We start from the raw sequence: 21841 nt of genomic DNA, 5'->3' as shown, positions 1-21841 counted from the left end.
AAAATAGCTTCCATTCCTATCTAGCACAGTTCCTCATAAAGCATAGTTTGGCCAAGCCTCCAATGTTTTTCTGCCACAGATTACTGTTTTTCTATGCAGTCAAAAAAGATGTGCATTATCAGACAAGCTCTTCTACTAGATTTATATAGTGTCATATCAGAAATAGACAGGCTCAAATAGTCAGTAACCTGGCTACACAAGCATACCAAAATAAACAAATTACCTATTCTGTGGGTTTTGAGTGCCAAGTCTAGCCAAGCAGACCTCTGTTAGATTAGGAAAGAAGATTACTTAAAGAGCAGTCTATCCTTCCATTTTTGATGCATCTGTTAATAACACAATGCAACTACCATTTTGTTACTAACCTGGCTTCTGAGAGATAGGCTCTGCCACAAAGAAGTGCATGGGTTTGAGGTAATCCCACTATCAACTCTTTCCTTCACCCCATTGCTGGAAAACACATTCCACAGTAGATTTAGCCAAACAGAACATGTGCCCATCTCTTGGCAACCCAGTTCACAGACCCATTTTATATGTACTTTAAACTAGGACTCTGGAGCAGTTGATATTTTGTATAGGCTTGCTGCTGCTGCTATGGAAGTGATAAAACTTAACCACAGGTAGATTTCCAAAACATTTCAAGTATTTTCTCAGCTTTGTGTCAGTGAAGTCCTATTTTCCCAAGAAGCCCAACTCCTCAAAAGCTAGACATATTTTACCCTATTTTATGCAGGAAACTGAACGTGAGGACCAATGAAAAGCCTACTCATACTACTACAATCTTCATGGAGCCACACTTACAATTTTAAATGTTTGCAAGTTAAAGCAGGATTTCACTGGAATCACTGCAAGGCATAACTTTATCACTGAACAAGCCTAGTAACTAAGTCACCAAAAATTGTCTACTACCAGAATTAAAACTTGAATAACAAGAGTATTATGGCAATGAATTCATAACTAAGGAGGAGAAAGCACTAAGGACCCAATTGTGAAATGCACTGTTCACGGGAAGAATATTTATGAACATAAAACTAAACAATAAGACATCTCACTAACAAAGCCCTACAGGCTAAAGAGTTTAAACCCAAGTTTAAGATTACATAATCTCACAGAGAATCTGAAATACACAACAATGATCTTAATTCATACTTATTTATTTAATGAAGTCTGACCAAATCCTCAGGGTTTTAGGTTGTCCCTGTGATAAAACTAAAAGAATTTTGCATCAGTTAAAAAAATTTTCTTCAGGTACTTTTACCAGTTAAGTATCATCAATCTAGCTTTATTGTAGAAGACCAATAAAATATGCTAAACAGTTCTGTAAAATACTACTTCTCCTATTTTGTTAAAAGAAGTTCAATTTTAAGCAAATCCAAACCAATCACAATTCACTAAACCCATAAAAGCACACAAAAGCATACAACACTCAATACATAAAAATAAACATGCTCAGATGAATACATTCAAATAAACATAGCTGTATTTAATTGATCTCCTCCTTTTCATTCACTGGTGACTATTATTAATCCCCATTTGTAAGCATTTAATGCAAAACCCTATCTTTACTGCGAAGGCCACTCTTACCAGGCATCAAAGCAATGCTAACTGGACTTTTTCATAAAATGCAAGATCATAAAGCTGGATTGGCACTCAGTGATAGCGTAATTGAATACAGTTCATACAGATTTTTCAACAATAACAAACCAAAGGAAAATATATTTGTTAGCAGATGTACCGGTGCTTTAGTTTCACATGAAAATAAGGGAGCCCTGTGGATGGGAATGCAACCCTAACCACTGTGAGCATGGACACGTATTATTCTCTTTAAAGTGCATTTTACAACGGATTCAGGGGAAGATCTAGCTCTAAGGGAAAAGACAATGTGGTACTTACTATATAAAAGCTGCTTTATGCAGAAGCATGATTTAGAAATAAGTAAGTGTCCCATGTCTCAAAGTTCTCTCTGTTCAGTGTTTACCAGAAGAGAGTCTGCATATGCACTGACAGGATTTTTGCATATTTTTGGGCACTTAAAAGTATTTTGACTAATGCTGGCATTTTTGTAACTGCTAAATCATTAGAAAGATGGCATTTTTGCAAGGAAGTTAGCTTGGCATTGCTCTCATTTCCTTCCTTGTAGCTAACCACAGAGTAGTATAAGATCTTAGAAGAATCACTGGCCCCTCCTATTGTATCTTGGGTGAGTAAATCACCTTAAATAAGAACTAACCTGGTGAATACTTACCCTTTCCGCATACCAAACCCTCTTATATTCAAATACATTTAAGAATTTTCTTTCTAGATTTGGGAAAGGTGCTAACCAGTCTGGTTGTCTGGTTAACCTCGCCAACCTCAACGCTACAGTTACTGTAATTTCTGCTGAAATGATGACTGGGCCTAGAGCTGCAGGCAGCCTTTCACCAGACAACAATGCAGCTGAATGAGGATTTACTGTTCCAAAAGCCTACACAATGCAGCACTAGAGGGATGCATTCTCAATACACTGTTTGCTCCTCAACTTTTGGATTTTAATGCTGGTTTAACTGTTGAATACCAAAGAAATATTACAACCATGACAGCAGAAATGATCATCTAGAATGATGATAACTAAAGACACTGGTTTCCCTAATATAAAGTAACTAATTTGATGTGCTATTTGCAGAGGTGAGGAAAAAAAAATATCTATCAATTTCTCTTCTGTGCAAACCTCGAGGAGACTGAAAGTACCTCCAAAGCAAAGATTTCATTTTTATTAACTATAATAAACTAAGAGCAGAAAAGAAAGTTACATAAAACTCACCAGAACATAGTTATTGAACACCACAGTTTCTAATCTTGGCAATAAATGTAGGTCAAGGGAACTGGAAAATCTAATTTACTCTGTAAATTTTTAAACCTGTTTCTTTCTTCCCAAGGAAAATAAAATTGTTCCCTTGCATTTAAGCAGACTTCACTCAAAGTGTAACTACAGCTAGGTGGAAAGTTACTTGTGTCTGAATGTAGAGGTTTTAGAACTTCCTTGAAAGTATCTTCGCATCCCACATTGTACACTCAGCTCTGGTTCACAATTGTAATCAAGGTATTATCAGTTACCTCACAATTACTATAGCTATAGTGCAAAATCCTGAGGCTCTCCACAAAAAAACAAACAAAAAACCCCACCTCACAATAAAATAGACCTCTGGTACCACACTATAGCAGTTTCTTTCAGTAACATATCGCATGTAATTATAATTTGATACCCTGTATTCATACACTGCATTAACAAAATACGAAGCAATGCATCGCTACAGAACTACTGCAAATATGAACGTGATAGCATTGTAAATCTTATTTACTGATGATTTGATTGTTTCACATACAGCTGTTGCTGACTTCTGTGTATAGACAGACCACATAATTTACTTACAAGAAGACTGAATACTTAAAATACAAAAAACCCTTGAAGATTCAGGCTTCTTGATGATTCTAAAAAGCAAGGTCCATTTAAGAATTACATTTCCAAACAAACAAACAATCTCAGGTATTTAATTCCTAGCACAATGAATCTCAGAAAAAAAGAGGCACAACCTCTCAAAACAAAATCCCTCAAGGTCCAAAAACCAAAATGTCCTACCACTTCACTTTTAAGGATTCATCTGTCATTATTTTTTAACATTTTTCCATATTCACAAAGTTGGGTTTCTTCTATTTTGTAAAATAAAGGCCTAATCACATATAGGCATAAATTGGGGTTTGTCACAAAAACAGAGAGCCCCAATGAATTGTTGTTATCATGTTTGAGGATATGTGGACTAGAAAACGTAGAAAGCCTACTGCCTGGCCAAACTCACAGAGATCTTTTTTCCGGCTCTTACCTCTATGATATGTGAAGAAGAAACCATTGAGTTTCACAACAGAGATAGGATTTGTGTGCTGTGTTCTGATTTGACAGTCAAATGTTTTGTTTGTTTTTTGGGGGTGGAAAGGGTGGGTTGTACAAAAGTGGAAAACCTGGCCTAAGCTCATCTGATCTTTGGACACTGCACTCGTTAAGTATAAATCCTACTTTTGAACCTCCTCCAATTGCGTGAGAGGTGAAGCCTCCCACACAACAACAAAAAAAGATAATTCAGAAAGAGCCATACTGAAGACCCTGAAACAGCAGCTCAAGGAACAACCCAAAACAAAATGAGTTCTCTAGTAACAGTCAATTGTAAAAAGCAGATTAATGGCAAGATTTTTTTCACTATATGCATCACATGAATGCACATCTATGCTGTTTGTAATGATGTATCTTTACACAGGAATACAGCAAAGGTAGCAAGGTCAAACAAGTAAAATCTAAGAAATGCTGATGGAACAACTAACTAAAAATCTTAAATTGCAGCCCTTGAGTTTCATTACAGCATACCACACTCTTTCCTGTATCATGGACAAGTTAATGAATACAAGCATCAGAAACATGTTTTTATTCCTCAGCATTCTCAAAAGTTTCAGATCTCAACCCTTTAAACTGTGAACTAAAAATTTCAGATACTAATTGGATAGTGGCCCCTCACAAAAAAGAATTTATTCTGACTGGGGAGCCACTAACTAACTACTAAAATTGTATGTAGCCTGAGGCCAGACTGGTGTCAGGTAGTAATAAGTGAGACCTGGATCTGTACTGAATGAGGAAAAAGAAGAAATCTAATCTGCCATTCCATCTGCTATGTGGCAAAAGCAGCAGAGGCCTTCTTAAGAAAAACATGTTTACACGAGTAATCAACGTGTAAAAGCAAATTAAATTTGGAGTCTCTTAATATCTGGGTACTTGACTTTACAGCTTATTATAACTTTACCAAAACAATACACTTCAATACAATTGTGCTTTCCTTCCTTCAGCTTCAATGGCTTTCAAACTCACTCACTGCCAATCTGAAGCTGACTCACTGCACTTAGTTCATTTTCTGAAGAACAGGAGGCCTAAATTTCACTAAGAACTAGAATGACCAGTGACAACGAACCAAACTCCATTCAATCCATGCCAGAAAAAGCAGATAAAATGCCTGACTTGTTATAGATCAACAAAATTGTTAAAAAAATAATCTTAGGATGAAAAAAAATAGGTGTTCTGGAACAAGAAAACAACCAGTAGGACAGAAGCACATTAGTCCACTCTAAAAGTAAAAAAGGAACATACTGAATCTCAGTAAGATTCAAATGAAGGAAAAAGTTTATGAAACAGTTTGGATGGGTGATTTCTCCAAGTACTTAGATAAGTGCACACTACTTTCCATCTGCAGACACGACTAATCAGTCTTTCATGCACAAACAGCAAGTGCTTTGCCGACTACGTGCAATCGACTGCAACCCAGGGGCAATGAAGAGCATTTCCTTGCTTTGCATCTGGGTTGGGTTTTGCAGGATTTTTTGATAATGAAAGCACCAAGGCTTTTGCCCTACCAGTGATAATAAAAATATGTGGGTAACAGACATTTTCCTGGCCCATCGGCAGCATTGCAAAGGCCTTTTGTTGTCCATCTTCAGCTCCAAAATGATGTTGTTATATAAAAACAAAAAAATCGCACGGGCTGCCGGCTTTCCCATCCCACATATATCAGTACCTTCTAAAAATAAGTTATGTGAAAGCTAGCTTAACTTAGATGGGCAAAGCTACGCTCTTACTACGGTACTTGGGCCACGGGAAGCCTCCACCCAGCCAGCCCCGCAGCATGGAAACCCGCCCGGCCTCGCACACCTCCGCCGGGCTCCCTGCCACGGCGCCTGCCAGCAGAGACCGCGTCCCTGCCGCGCTCCGAGGGCCGCCCTGGATAAAGGCCCAGCACCGCCGGCGGGACGGACGGACGGCGGGCCCGCTCCCGCCCCGCGGGGCCGCCGGGTGGCACAAGCCCGCGGCGCAGCCCTACCTCCACCACGCCCGCCCCACCCCCGGCTCAGCAGGGTAACCGCGGCCGGCGGGACACCGGGCGGGCCCCGAGCCGCCAGACAGCAGCGGCCCAGACCGGTTCCGGTCAGCCTGCGGCGCTGCGAAAGCAGGCGGGGAGGGACCAGCCTCACCCCAGCGCCCTCTCGGCCGCCTGCTACCCTCAGGGGCACGGACAGGGCCCGCCAGTGACTAAGCTCACCCCGGAGGAGCCGCCGCTGCCCCGTGACCGGCCCTTTACCTCCCCGGCCCCGCCCGCCGCCGCGGCCCCGCCTCCCCCCGCGCCCGCTGCCGCGCCCGGCGCCTGCGCGGTGCGGCGCGGCGCGCGCGGCGCAGGAATGTGCGTTACAGTTAAATAGTGGGCGCAGGGGCGGCCGCCGCGGCGCTTGGGGCCGGCGGCTCAGGGGCGAGCCGACTGGACCGGACCGAGCCCAGCGCAGCGCAGCGCAGCGCAGGCGGCAAGGGAGCCTCCATGGCGTGGCACGGCTTCTGGGGAGGCGGCAGCAGCGGCGGCGCGGCGCTGCTGTGACACGGGCTTGGCAGCTGGGACCGGTCTTCCTCCTGCCCTACTCCCGAGCGGGGGGCCCGCGCCGGCGTCCCGGGGACGCGGCGGCGCTCGGAGAACGGAGCCGTGGCGGCGGCGGCGGCCGGGGGCAGCCGGCGTGTCACCGCCTCTATGATGAAATTTAAGCCGAACCAGACGCGGACGTACGACCGGGAGGGCTACAAGAAGCGGGCGGCGTGTCTCTGCTTCCGCAGCGAGCGCGAGGATGAGGTGAGCCCGCCGAGCCGCCGCGCACGTGGGGCGGGGAGCGCCGGGCCCGGGCGGGGCTCCCGCTCCGCCGTCGCTCGCTGGGCCCGCCGGTGCCGCGTCCCTTTGTCAGGCTGCGGGAGGCGGCGCGGGCTCGAGTCGCGGCGGCGGCGGGCGCCCCCCTGCCGGGCCGGGCTGGGCCGAGGGCGGGCCGGGCGCGGCGGCTCCGCGCGCCTCTCGCCCACCATCTTGGGGCGGCGGGGCGCGGACCCACGTGCGCGGCGCCCTCCTTTGTGCGCGGCCGCGGCCCGGGCCCCGGGCGGTGCCGGGGTGGGGGCAGCTGCCGGGGCGGAACCGGGCACCGACCGAAACTCCCAGGTCGTCCTTTGTGTGCCCGTAACGCGCAGAAAATGGGTTAATGTGCAATGGCGCGTTGAGGGTAGGGCTGGTGCTGCTCTTAAGACAAGTCCCCTGCCATACTTAGGTGAGATAAAAAATCTTCTATTTGAAGAACCTGTTTTTTTTACCAAGAGAGCAAAATGGTGCTTACAAATATTTTGTGAAGGAGCTCGGGGGCGGGGGTGTGTTGCGGTTTTGGTTGGAGAGAATAGCGCTCAGCTGGGGTTTTATGTTGCAGCAGAGTCGGGAGGTGGCAACAAACTTGTCCTGTATTCGCAGCCAAGGTCAATTGCACTGGCCGTTATCTGAAAACTTTGCTGATGCTTTCATTGCACAATGCATTTATAGACTGTCTCGGGCTGGAAGCATACCCTTTCCTGATTTTCGTTTTCATTTTGTTGTTTAATAACTACAAAGTAACTACAAAGGGTAGGGCCTGGGAGCTTTATCTGTGTGCTGCAAGAAGCTAGCGTCCTATCCAAGTTGCCAATGTGGCAAATTTCTTGCTTAAATATATACAAAGCAGTATAACGCAGCAGGGAGAGGCTTGATCTCGATACGGACCCTTGGGTTTAGGCAAAAGATTCATACGGTCTTCTGGTATATGCCATTCCTTACGTGGTGTAAATACAGCCTTGGGATTGCACTGATCAGCTTTTCCTGGTATTATGAACGAGAAAGGTGCCCAGCAGAAGTCTTGCTAGTTCTTGCTATTGGTCTAGCTTTCCTTTGGTTTCAGCAGCACCTCTCATGCCAGGGTGCTTCTCCATCTGTGTGGCTTTGATATTTATTTTTGGATGCTACTTGTTCAAACACCTGAGCTACTGTTACAGCTTTCTTGCACCAACTGTAGTTGGAAGTTCATGGTTGGAGTTCTTTTTGTCAGTAATTTCCATTCATTCTTCACTTCCTGCTGTAACTTCTGATATTCTCTTGCATCCAAGTGAGACCACTGGCAGCTTCACAAAATCATTGGTGTGTAAGAACACCCTGTGAGGCCAAGAATGGTGCAGCTTTGCTGGGCTGTGTAACAAGAGTAGATGCTGACACTTGTTACGCTGGAGCGCTTCATGGTATTGTGGATAGGGCACCTGTATGACTGGTATGAGGTTGGGCCTTGTGCAAGCGAACAACACTTGAGGGTGAAATGAATGAGGTATCACCAAGTCAGATTTGGTATACAGATGAAGCATGTCAAAACAGTTAAAATCATTTTCTGGTAAGTTGTTTCCAGAAAAGCAATTTCTCTAACTTGCTTAGCTTTCTCCAGTGCCAGCTCCATCTGTATCAATACAGAACCTATTCCTTGGAAGTTTGATGCCTGCCTACAGTTTGTGATTAACTTGTATCACCAGCCATGTTCACCAAATTGGCTGTCTGAGGCTTGCTTCTGTTCTTGAACACTGTTGCCTTAGTAAGTTTCTGTGTAGGTCTACTTCAGACTCCATGGAAGTGTCTTAACTGTTTCTTTTCCAATTCTCTAGAGATTGTACCATTGATTTTTTTCAGACAATCTATGTGTCCAGGGATCTTTTAGTCCAGGGCAACTTCTGCTGTGAAGGAGCACAAAGGCAGTACCTGGGTGACTGGAGGGAGAACAGCAGACTCCTATAAAAGCTGTTGGGAGGGGAGAAATAATTTTCATAGTTATTTTAACCTACGGAGTTACTACCCCATAAGCAAAGAATTGCTAGACATGGGAGGAGAGATAATAGAGCAGGCAGCTGAAACCAGTCTTTAGCACTAAATTTCTTTGAAGGAGTCTTAAAGCAAGAAATCAGAATCTTAGCTTTTGTTTTTACTGGGGATTCTGTCTGCAAGACTCCCTCAATAGATCATGTTCTACTTTTCAGCTGGTTTGTTTCTGTCTGAAGGAATGAGTATCTGCAGCAATCTTCCGATACAAATCTTAAATTAACCTGTCTTCCTACTTCCATTCTGACTTTCTGAAAGGCCTACCCATATCCAGTTGTACCTGTGCTTTAGCTTTTTTGCTCCTTTCTTACACTTAGCTTCCTGACTTATCTGTAGACAGCAGTCATTCCTTAGCACTTTTTGATGGACTTGAAGTCTTAAAGCCTGGTCTCCTAAAACCATTTTTTTCTGTTTCTGATCATCATGGTAGCTCTTTCATCTCCTTCAGTTTGACAGGAATATTTTTTGAATGTGGGCAACAGTTGTGGTTGCTTTAGATGGAATCTCACTCTGTTGTGTAAAAGGTTACTAATACTTCCTGAGCTATACCAGAAAAAAGCACTGTGATAGGACTAATCTTTATCATGATTGTAAATCTTTTGTGTAGCCATCTTGTGATTAGTGGTGGTATCCAAAGTCTCTAACTTGTTCCCACCTTGTGAACTCTCAACTGGTACCAGAAATTCTTAAGTGTCCTGCACATTAGATTCACAGTATGTTGTTCTTAACCAAATGTGATCCTTATTCTGCAGCTTCAGCATGAGATCCCCTGTTAATATCATGACTTATGGACACTGCTTCTCACTTCGGAGACTTTAAAATTGTGCTCATCACCAATGAAAATTGGGCAAGTCACTAAAACATTTAATATCTCTGTTGTTAATCATCATCTAGCAAAATCTGCTTGTTATGATTTCTTGGTCTTTTTCTTACGTGTATTGCTACCTTTGTAGTCTTGCTGAAGTCTATGTTACAGCTGAGTTTTACAGACAGTGAAGCAACACAAACTGAAAAAGGCTGTGGCAACAAAACATGTTTTTGGTAAAACCATTTTGCATTTCCATTCGTGTTCACTTCTTTATTTCTTAATTCAAAACATGGGTGGGCTCCAGAATGCCACTGGGGCAAAATTCAGTCTTGTGGTCCCTGCAAACAATTTGAAATACAGCTGCTGACCTCCTACTCTCCAGCTACAGCACCATATCTGGTTAGATTTAGTGATAGTCTTTGCTGCCAGACTTAAAATTGTTGAGTCAGTTTTCTTGGGTGTTATGGGTGGAAAACTGGGCTTGCCGGCAGTCTTGCAACATGTCAAAAGTTTCTGCTTTGTCTTAAGAGCTGGTACTGCAGCTGAAAGTAGCTACTTGAGATGACTGATGATTGTCCAGATACCCCACTGCAAAAATCCTCCACTTACTGTGGCTGGTTCCTTCAAGTGACTCCATATATGCCAACTTAGTGCTGTGTAGCCCATTTTTAGATTTTGTGGCCTTCATGCAGTGATATTGTGTGCTTTAAAAAAAAAAAAAAAAATCCTGGGGGAAGCCCAGATAGCTAAGTAATGTGACCAGTGGCTTTGGGGCTTTTTTGAGTGTTTCAGAAGATCTCTTAGACTGCCGTCATTAGTGTTGCTTGTTTCCGTGTCTCAATGCTGTCGTTTGGGCTGAAGAGAGAGCAGGATGGTTGGATATGAGCTTAAGTGCTGTGGTGGAAATAAAGCAGTAATTGCAGGCACTGTCTGCCCTTTGAATGAAAAGTTGCTGGAAATGAAGCAAGAGAGATCTCATGAAAAATGAAAAAAGGCTATGTGGGCATGAAATGCGTGGGGGCTTCAGACTTTGCTTTGAACAAGCAAGAAGCTGTTAGGTGTGTGCAAAAAGCTGATGGTATTCAGTAGGCTAGAATGGGCTGGCAGATTTGTATATGAGAAAATGCAAGTCTCTTGAGCAACTAGGAAATACAGATAGCAACTTTAGGATAAGCCCACAGGAGAACCTCTCTCAGTACTGTGAGAACTGACTGCTTCCACGGGTTGGAATTGCTTATGCATTCATTATTCTGCAAACACTGGTTTTACATAAAATGCTGCTGTCTTAGGGTCTGTGTGAAGAGTAGACAAGGAAATGCTTACCTCTCAAAGCAGAGAACGTAGCAGGCCTTTAAAGCAGCAAGAGAAGTAGTAATTTTTTACTATTTTTTTCTGGTCATTTGGATAACTAAAACAATTTTAAAGCTAATTTCATTTTTATTCCATCACCTACATATTATACAAATAATGAGCAGTTATTTTTAAATATCATGAATATAAAACTTGAGTGTGTTCTAATTATTTGGTATCTGTAACACTGCTTTATGTAATTGAATATAGTATTAAAAGCCCTACTTTAGTCTTGAGCCAGCAGTTGCTAGTGGCAGATCTAAAAAAGTTTTGTATGCAAAAAAAGTGTTCAAGCTTTTAAATTTTTAATTTGGCCATTTTTGTTCAGCCTTGCACAAGAGATGAAAACAGATGGGAAGGGTTTTCTCTAATTATTGAGACAGCAGTGAGGATAACTGTATTGTCACATGCTTATGGGAAATGCAGATTATTTTTTTTTCCTGTAGCGGGGCATATTGCATGACAATAATTGCTTTTAACTTTGAGTTAAAAATGATAGGCTCCTAGTATTGTATCTCCTTTTTCATGTCATTTAGAGAATTTTATTTCTTGGTTTGTAGAATGTAAAGATTTGAGAAACCCTTGTTTATCTTGTTACGGTGGTCACTGTTTATTTTAAATAGTGTTCTTCAGTTTCATACAGCTGTTGCTTTGTATTAGCAGTTGTTTATAAAATCATAATAAAGGAAAAAGTAAAACATTATTTTTATTTGCATTGGTCTAAATCATCTGAAAACCAGAAAGACCTGTTGTAATGTAGCCTGATCTATAAAACCAGGCCCAGAAGTGTCCCCTGGCTACCCTGGCAAAATGGGGTGTTCTAGGAATTACTGTAAATCAACTTGAACAGTGGTGAAAGGTCTTCCACACTTGACTCAGAATTTGTCATTTAGGGTTTTTTTTCTTCAGTGTAAGCTCTCAGGTGTAAACATACAGATAGTGTGCTTTAAAATGTAACTTGGAGTATGACCATGGCACCATATTTAAGACTGGCATGCTTTCTAAAGCAATATATGGACTGATACAGGTTACCTAGCTTGCTCTATGATTGCCTAATATAGAATATAGGTGTATTTTTAAAGTGCCGGAGAATGCACATTGCAATATGCACTTCAGGCACACTCTATTTTACTTGTGCTGTCTCCTTTCCCTGCCCTGCTAATATACTGGAGGAATACTTGACATAGGGTAATTGCTGTCTTAGTTTTTCCTCAGCATTTTCTTCATATTTGGATGTCATCTGTGTGGTATTAAGAGGGGGTATAGCTCAAAAAAAATTAAGATCTATAAACAGCTTCCAGAATGGCTCTTTATGATGTGTCTACAGAGACGACGTCTGCTTATGGTGTATTACTGCAGGCTTGTATGGGGTTCTGCGGTGGCTTAAGCTTGTGTTAATGTTAAGAAAAGTAATTGAATGTTAGGTTGCTGTGGCAGGATTTATTATTGGGTAACCAACTTAGAAAACACGTGCCTTGTTATCCCTACATGTACAGAAAAACAGCTTTCTGCAGGTGTTGCACATGTACCTTGCTTTCAGTTGGGATGTCTTTTGACAAACTGCAACTGCTTGCCAGCAGTGGAAGTCTTAAGAGTTCAGTGAAGCTGTAGGAATTCAGCTGTCCACCACAGCAGGAAGCTTCAGTATTCACTTATGCCTCTTCAGATACTGAAATCAGTCAACCATGAGCTATTTTTTATTGTGAAACCTTGATTATCTTTTTCCAGTACCTCTGGTATACTGGCTTGTCTATGCCATATGAATGCCTTTAATGGGGTGGATAGTTGCTGAAAGGGGAAGGAAGTATGGCTGTACCTATCTAACATCAGGCTGAGGTGTCCTGCAACAAAATAGGCTGTGTGTTTTGCCCTGTTTAGAAGATGCTGTCTTTTTCAACTAGTAATATTTGTGTTTAGATACTTGAGAAAATATCCTTTATTGCTTACTTGCACCATCTTAAGTTTACTTTGAGGATTTAAACTGGTGGCTTAAGTTTCTGTTTGAATTGCCCCAGTTTGCTCAGTGAACTCCCCAGTGTTACCACTGTCACCAGCTTTTGTGAAATAAGAGTGGCAGACTTCTTCAGAAATATATACAAATCCTAGCTAGGGGGATATATATGCATATATAAACACATTTATGCATATATATCTCTAGCTAGGATTTGTAGCCATGTTTTCTTAAACATCTTTTGTAGATATGAGTTCAGACCACAGGTTGATGTTTATTTTTTTTCCAGCTGTTTGTAGAACAGTTAAAGCTTATTTTAATTAGGTGGCTTTCTGACTTGGTGCTTAAGCACTTGTATGGAACTAGTCCTATAAATATAAATAATTTTAAACAAGTTTTGTCTTCAAAAATGTATGCTTGTTTTTTTTCCCAAGTGTTTCGAAGACAAAAAAGGCTATCTTGACTGGTGTTTGTCAAGAAGTAACCTTGTCATGTGTTTACCTGCAGCTGAACATTCTCAGAAGACTTGGAGCTCTTGTTTCTGACAAGTGCTTGGAAGCTGATCCCATAGTCAAACAGATTATGTTGCTGAGTAACCAGTAAAGCCCAGTTCTACTCAAGATTAGGCTGTGGTTTCAAGTTAAAAAGGAACAGACAGCAATATGAGTTTTAGCTCTTCCCCCTACTACCTTATGTGTTTTCTCCCTTGGTTTGTATTGGCAAGCATAAGGGAAGAAGGATGCACTGTAAAGTGGATTGGGGAACTGACCCAGTGTGAGAAGTAAAACCTCTTTAATAGTTACTTGTGGGGAGTTTCTTGTTTTGCAGTCAGGAATTTCCTTTTGCTGTATGACTGAGTGCAAGATCTGCCCATGAGACCTGTCACATCTGATTCTCCAAAACATACTGAAGCTTAGGGGGTGATCTAATGTTACAGGTGACTTGAGCACTTGTTGATGTGAGGAAGTGTGTTCTGACTGGCAGTGCTGTAGTAGTATAGTGCTGTCTGTTCCTGATAGGAACACTTCAGCTGAAGAACAAAACAAAGTACTTTAGCCAGAAGAAGGTACTCAAATTCTGCATCACTATAACATGTTAGACAAATATGTAAATTTGATGTGAAATAAAATGTATAGAATAGTATAATTTTAATGGCAAGTTAAAGCAAAGCTTCTTCTGAAAAAGGCTGATGTTTTTCTACATGTTGCCACAGAGCCTTCAAATCGGAAGACGTCAACAGAAAAATAATTTAAAGATCTGATTTTGAAGTTTTATAAAAATATATGCATATATTTCTTTTATCATTCATCTTCAGAATGACAGTAAAGTTGCACTGGTTGATGTCCAAGCATTGTGCTGCTGCTTTGAAAATTTATCTTTACTTAAAGTTGGGAGGATATTTCAAACTTTATTTAATATATTGTATAGACAGAACCCAGTTTTCTAGGTTGCTTTCAGGATGCTGTGCTCAAGTTAATGAACGTTAGAATTAATGTACTGTCAGTTGTTATGCCATTTCTCTGCTGCTCTGCCAGTTCCTATTCATTGAGACTAAATTTCTAAGCTCTCTCATAACTGGGGACTGCTTTTCCATCTATTGTCTGTAAAGTACTTTGTTAGAGGCTCTTGAATTGGCTTAGGCTGATCTGAAATTGGGTAGCTGCAGACATGCCTTTCTGCCCCAGTTTGTGTGGTGCTGACCCTTGTGTGGCTCTGTACTGGTCAGTGTTAAGTGCGTGCAGACTGAAAACTAAGCTTTAATGGTACAAGCTAGTTTTCAGCCAGATGAGCTTCCTGAACTCATTGTGCTAGTATAAGAGAGAAAGTAAAGATCTTGCAGCTTTGACTTTAGCTAGCTTTTAAAATGCCATCAAGTCTGATCCCAAGGCTTTTCACTACTCTAACTTTGTGCACGTTACATCTCCAGGTTAAAAAAAGACATCTTGAGAATGGTTACAGTAAAGAATGAGGGGACCATAAGCAATTACTCTGCTGAGAATATTTTCAGAAATGCAAAAGTATGTTCCTTACTAACTACTACCAGTGTGGTATTGCTATGGCAAGTTGTAAAGCTCTATTAAAGTTTTCAACTTTCTGGAGTCCGAAAAGAGACAATGCCATTCTAGGACAAGGATAGCATGGTAACCTACAGGGGAACTGAGAAATTTTTTCAGAACTAGTGAAATGAGGCAATGATTCTTAAAATAGCAAACAGTGTTAGATAAAGGAAATCTCTAATTACAGTAGCAGGTTGACCTGTGCTCTCTAATTTGAGATGTATGCTTTTTGCCTAAAAATTCATACAGTGAATCCTGAAAATATGATCTGGGGTTTCCAAGAGGTGCTTTTCCTTGTTCCTCAATAATGTCTCTGTCTTGTGGCATTCAGAGTAGTTTCCCAGTACTTTTAAAGAAGCTCCTGAGCTGAAAACAATTGGAGGTTGGAAATATTAGGGAACAATAAAATATTTCCTGCTTGTATTCCTCCCTGAGCATCTGCTTACAGCCATTTCTAAACACATTGTAGGGCTTGACTGACACTTTCGGCTGTATCTTGATTAAACCATCTTTATGACTCTTTCAGGTGCTTGTAACTTTGGCAGATCAACCATGTAGGCTGAAATTTCCATAGTGAGTGTGCTAGGTTAGATTATATTAACCTCTGTCAAAGTGGGTCCTGGAGTTTTTTTCTCAGAACAGGGTTGGATTTTTTTTGCCCCCCTCTTAATGTTTCTGATGCCTGTGAGAACATGCAGTACATCTCCCTAACAGAATTTTGATACTTTGTTTTCTACCTGAGAGGTGCTTCTTGTAGCCTCTAGGATCTTTTCTGTACTCTGAGGAGTTTAAAGCTTCTGAAACAGTTCACATGTGCTCATCTTCATAGAGCTTGGGAGCTAAATCCTTCGTCTTCCATGCACTTGCCCTCTCCTTTTGTTCTCTGCGCAGTGTGTAGTCATGTACTTGAGCAATGTGATGTTCTTTGCAACTGAGCCACATGTACTCAGTGGTCTTTTGGAGGTGAGGGCTTGATTCCCTTCCTTCTGAAAGTTGTTACTTTTAACTGCCAGTTTTACTATTAAAAAGGCAAACTTCACTCTCTCCATAAAGTAATTCAAACAGCAGGTTGGATATAGCTAGTGAATTAGTGGGGGTGATGAGAGGGGAGAAAACAGGGTGTGTAGTGGGGAAGACAGGACTAGATGCAGTGAGGCTGGGAGGAGAGAGCTTACAAAGACATCTAATGACAAGGAAATAATTTATGTGGAATTGGAGTGGTACCTTTTCACCTGGAAAATCATTTTTCCTTGCAAGTGATACATCCGCTATAGAAGAATTATCATCTTGCAGTTGGTTTATAGTGCTTCTGCTGATATTACTTCAGTACTTCAAGTTGTGGATGACTCTGAAGTCAAGAGATTCCAGCTCTGGGAGCTTGTTCTATCTAGCAAGTTTCAGTCTTACCCTTGTCTTTTTTTTAATGTGAGCTGATTTTTATTATAATTATTTTTGTAAGCAATAGTGCCCTACAGTTAAGGAAGATAGCAATGATATTTTGTATAACCTTAGGTAATTTTCCACCTCTTTGTGTTCAATATGAAAAAAAAAAAGAGGAATAGCTTTTGGTTGTAATTTGTATTAGTCTGAGCTGTTGCCATTTTAGTCTTCAGGAATATATGGCTGCTAACTGTTTCACAAGTTCCCTTTGACTTGAGAGCACTAAACAGGCCAAAGCTTTGGCATCTTTCTTTAGAAATTTTCAGTTGTTTGTCTGCAGGCTTAGCATTTATAGTGAGCAAGTCCCATGATTCCACATGCTCTGTAATTACCTTTGGGTTTTTGGTTAACCATATCTTTGTTAAGCATATTGATGGGTGCTTATTACAAGCAGGCTGGCTAGCAGTTTCTCCTCCTCGCTGCACTCAAAAGGTCATTGCTATTCTTGGACTTGAAAACAAGGTAAAAACTTGGCTAGTAAGACTTAGTGGAAGAGGTTTTCTCCTCTTAACTGAATTTTGCAGCTTTACTTTCTCTCTTGACAGTATTATGGAAAAGAATAGCTTTCCCGTAGTCTTTGGAGTAAGATAAACTTAGCAGTATAGCTAGGCAAGCAGATTTGATGCCATTACTGTGTACTTCGGAAATCTTTTGAACGAGTCATCCAACAGGCTTTTTCAGAGGCATGGGAAAGGCAGTCATCACTAGCAAGTAATACAACACAATAAATCTCATTCCTTTCTCTGCATTCAAACGTATGGGATACAGATAGATTTCTCTGCATAGGAAGTAATTCTGAGGTTATGATGTAAAACTTGGTGTGCATAGGCCATAAAAAATGTAGCTCTGAGATTCTGCAGTCTTGTTTTTCAGTAGACCGCTGTAATCTGCATGAACATGAACCTCCTCAGAAAAGGCTGGATGTCTAGATGACCTAGATCTCTGTTCTCCTGGTTTGCTTATCTTAAGGGAAGGTGAATTGCTGGCTTTTTGCTGCTGGTTTTGCACCTCTTTTGGCATACGAGTTCATTGCCAACCAGCCACAGCTTTTTGGTTTCTTCACGTTTAAGTGATCTTTATATTTACAGCCTAGTCATTCATGTACTATGGTATGTGTGTTCTGACCACTTACAGATGGAAACAGCTGAAAACTACATTCTCTACATAAAGTAAAAACCAGCACACCGAAAACAATTATGTGGAAGTGAGTGCAAGATTGGTTGCTACTGTAACTGAAAGAATCAGTGTGGAGTGCTTATCACACGATCTTGTAATTGCTAGCTATTGGCTCTTGGTTGTTGTGAAAATTGATTACCACCAAGTACATTTTTGCTAGCAAAGCCTCATACCCTAGTGGCTTCAAATGTTACTGTTACTGGGTGGAAAAAACACTGCATCTGAAGGTCTCGGGAATATACTTTAGTGTGGTCCCTTGGATTCAGTTTGTAAAAGCAGTGGAGTCACAGGAGAATAAAGTATAGAGGGGAAAATGCTTCAGTTCCAGGGTTAGTGGAGACTTGGACAGTTGCCAAAATGAACTCCTGGTCTCTAACACTTGGTAGTTTATGTATGTATAGCTATAAAGTCTGTCTACCAGAGTTGTATTTTAATGTTGATTCCTTGCTAAATGTGTTTGTTTCTGATTTTTAAAAGGGTAATTTAAAGATAATAGACACAAACTCAGCTCAATGGACTATTGGTCAGGTTAGTGATAGTCAGCTACTATATATAAAGGCATAAAAAATTCCTGGCTTTAGGGTACACTGGCAGAACCAGCAACCTGATTTATCCCTTAGTAGTAATCAAGAATTTTATGTTTAGCCTTAACTAAACAATGAGTGCTGATTAAAACCATTCTACCAAGCTGGGAATGACAGAATGTGATATAATCATCCTTTTGTTGCTAGCTTCCACGTGACTGCAGTGAGTGCTAGTTTCATCAGCAGAAAATGATGTGTAATGCTTATGTCTGGGATCCCACAAGTGAATTCATAACTTGATTTTTACAACTGCTCTTTAAGCATTGCTGACATGGTTCTTTCTAGTGATAAAGATGCTCCACCTACATGATAAACTTTTACATTTAGTAGAGCTGTGCACCCTCTGGGAATCTTTTGTTAATATCAAAGGATCCTAGAAAACTAAAACCTTTGGTTGTAAAGATCAAATTGAGATGCATTTGTGTCTTAACCTTGCTGCCATTGCTGACTACTTCTAGGTTTTTAGATAGCTGAATAAAATATCTGAGTTGACTGAAAATGTGAACATTTAAATCGGATGCTAAGAATGATTCTGTACTAAATGAGGTCTCTGTGTTCCTTATTTAGCGTAGGAAAAATTGGGGGGGAAATTAGTACAGCGGAGAATCCTTCAGAGTAGGACAAATCTTGACTGCAAATGAAACAAGCAAACAACAAGAAATTATCTGTCACTTAAAGCCCTTCTAGGTGTACCTCATGGCACCTTGAATGCATTGTTGCATTCAGAGGTGTGCAGTCGCTTTAATTACACTCACCGGTTCCTGTAGGTGTATCTATACTGGATTTCCATGAGTGCCAAAGGGACATAATATAAGTGATAATAATTTCCCTGTTGCCCTTATCAGGGAATTGTTTTCCTGCTTAAATCCAACAGGAGATGAGTTTAATGACCATAAAGACAGTTGGTGAGGACTGGACTATCACTTCAGACATCTGGCACTAGTCAATACTTTAACCTTTAGACTGAGGTTATTGTTGCAAGTCTTTTAATTGCTTTTAAAGATTTGAGCACGGACCCTGTCCCTACAGTTGTCCTTTGACTTCAGGGTAGGGCTTATCTAAGTATTGCTTAGATCATGAAGCATGTTACTACACAGATGATTGTCTCATGTCTCAAATACAAGTTAAACTGTTTATTTCCATGTGGTCCTGAATCAAGGTCTTATTTTCATTAACTTTTACTGCAAATTACTCCAAATAAGAGGCATCCTAGTTTGTGGGACAGGTGGCTAAAATCTTATCAGATCTGAATATTGTGAAGGGCAGGCCCTATAGACAGTGAGGTTTAAATTGATATATACCAATGATATGACTAGGTAACAGGATCAATTTCAGTGAAATTAAAGTGTCTTGAAAAAAATTATTTAAAATTCAACATGTTGCAGTTTTTCCTCTTACAGACATGTTAGAAGAAACCAAATTGGACAAGGGCCAGTAAAGTACTACTTGTAATTTATTGTGCCATGCAAACGTAACATTTAAGTAACTGAAAAGAAACGTGTCCAAAACTGAGCAAAATTTTCAGAAGTCCAGTTTTTAGTCAAAAGATGCTATTCCAGAAGAATTAGTTTAACTTCTGTGTGATGAAAATGTCTTTAATTTTCATGCTTTACCATCTTATATGACCCTAAGCTTAGGCAGTCTTGGCAAATATCATTATATTTTTGTTGTACGTCTTCATTCCTGTGCGTATTGTATTGCGTATTTTTCACATTGTGTCTAAGCATCTGATGAAAGTGTGCAAGGAGATTACTGTGACGTTGTCTTGAATTAGTTGTATTAAAAAGACTGGATGTTAATAATTTCCCTTTTTTTTTACTTCTTACAACTCCTGGTTGCCTATTATGTATCATTTCTAAAGCCTATAATCCATTTGGCTAGGTGAATAAGTGCATTGCTGAAAAAGTAGATAGTGTCAAGATTCCCAACTTGAGCTATATTTAACAGTCATTTGCAATTATTTATAGGTGCTGTTGGTAAGCAGTAGCCGATACCCAGATCAGTGGATTGTACCAGGTGGAGGCATGGAACCAGAAGAAGAACCAGGGGGAGCAGCTGTCAGAGAGGTGTATGAAGAGGTAACAAAACAAAAAAATCCAGCTTTCCTCTACTGCTATCTTCAGATGAGAATCAAGACAAAAGGGAACTCTATTTCCTTTACCCAGGATTTGACTTCCGTGGTTGTGGAATTCAAAAGAACTGCAATTCTGTGTGTTAGAATTTTGAGTATAGTTTGGTGAACTAATAAGCTTGCTTCCCAGCACGCTTTCATTTCATAGCTAAATTTCTGTCTGCCTTTATAAACACTTCCAGTAAGTGCAACTGTGACTTTATGCCAAATGACATTATAGTAGTGTAGCATTTCTGTGTTTGTGCAGATAATGTTTTACTTGCAGCTCTTCTAGAACAAACTGAAGATGAACTAACCATTAATGTGTAGCTACATAAGAAAACTAAATAAACAGACCTTTGAGGAGATTCCAAACTAAACGTATTAGAAACTGATGGATCTGAGCAGTTGAGAATTCAACAATAAAAAGGCTTTATTAAGTACTTTTAAGGCTGTTTATCTATAAAGTAAGTACTGTAGGTATAGTCCATCCACCTTTCTATTTCTGCCCCTACCACTAGGCAAAACAGAGCTTGAAGTCTTGATGAATTAATGCCGTTTCCTACTCTTGCATGGGACTTAAATATCAAATTTAAAATTCTGATTTTAAACTTGTTATTTATTTTTCCTAGGCAAACTGTTCAAAATGTTACGTTACTTGAATATCTTAACAGCCAGGACTGTAAGCCAAATAAAACTTCAAGAAAAAAATCAGTCACTCTTTTATGCAGTTATGCAATGCATAAGTGACCACAGATCAACTCTTCATTCTTTATATCATACTTCTTAAATAGAAGATGTAAGGTTTTGCAGAAAGTAGATGCATCCTGGCAAGTGAGTGAGCTACAGATTTCTGCTAGTCTTAAACAGTTTTCTTGTCCCAATTTAACTACAAAATTCACAAAGTATGCTAATATTGTTGTTAACTAGTATGTACAGTGATTTTTTTTTTTATTAGTTGTGCTATCTAGTGGTTTAGCTTGCTTATCCTTAAGACTGGTTCTGCTAGGTCATAGAGGCTTGGGATGTAGATGCAACTTGCCCCAAATGCTGCCTGTTACTCATGTGAACTGTGATTCAGTGAGCCTCCTCCCCTCTTACATGGGGAGCAGAGTAGTTCAGTATTCGGTGCTCTTGGCAGCCTCCAGGCAGCAAGGTTCAAGCATAAATAAGCCTCACTGATATAAAGTTATTCCAGACTTTCTGTCTGTCCAGTTTTACTGGGGGAGCCAATTTGGAGCTGCACAAGACATACTCAGGTAATACTCAGTATGACATACTGAGGCAGCCACAAGGCAGTCTATTTGAAAGGAGCAAAGATGTAGGATTCTAGGAATGAGTCGGCAAAGATTTAGGCTTCTACACAGTAGTAGCGCTTTGGGGAAAGTCCTGGCTCTTCCCACTGTCATGAGTTGATGGGTGGGATTAAAAAGCGTCGGAGGACTACTGGCTCAGTGAACACTGGTAGTTTTAATTGCTGATCTGACCTAAGGCACAGTCCAAGATGAGGAATAGTCATTTCAAACTAGAGCTGGCTGAACTGTAGTCATGCTTGGTTTTTTCTTTGGTGATGAAGAATGGATCATCTTGGAGGGACCTGTCTGCAGTTAGT

The 21841-nt window shown here is 40.8% G+C and overlaps 1 protein-coding gene across 2 annotated transcripts in view; it reads left to right on the top strand.

The window, feature by feature from the left end:
- Positions 1–6282: 6282 nt before the first annotated feature.
- The window catches only part of NUDT4 (nudix hydrolase 4), a 30613-nt gene continuing 15054 nt past the window's right edge, over positions 6283–21841 (top strand). The window contains exons 1-2 of one of the 2 annotated variants that reach the window (XM_074902749.1): positions 6283–6683; positions 20087–20197. In XM_074902749.1, the coding sequence (XP_074758850.1) occupies positions 6585–6683; positions 20087–20197 (210 nt within the window). In that variant the 5' untranslated portion in view covers positions 6283–6584. The remainder of the gene's footprint in view (positions 6684–20086; positions 20198–21841) is intronic. The other variant, XM_074902750.1, reaches the window with a different exon arrangement.

Source organism: Athene noctua, chromosome 3, assembly GCF_965140245.1.
Source record: "Athene noctua chromosome 3, bAthNoc1.hap1.1, whole genome shotgun sequence".
Classification (NCBI taxonomy): Eukaryota; Metazoa; Chordata; class Aves; order Strigiformes; family Strigidae; genus Athene; species Athene noctua.
Note: the sequence above shows the minus strand (reverse complement) of the source record. Positions and strands in the feature narration are given on the sequence as shown.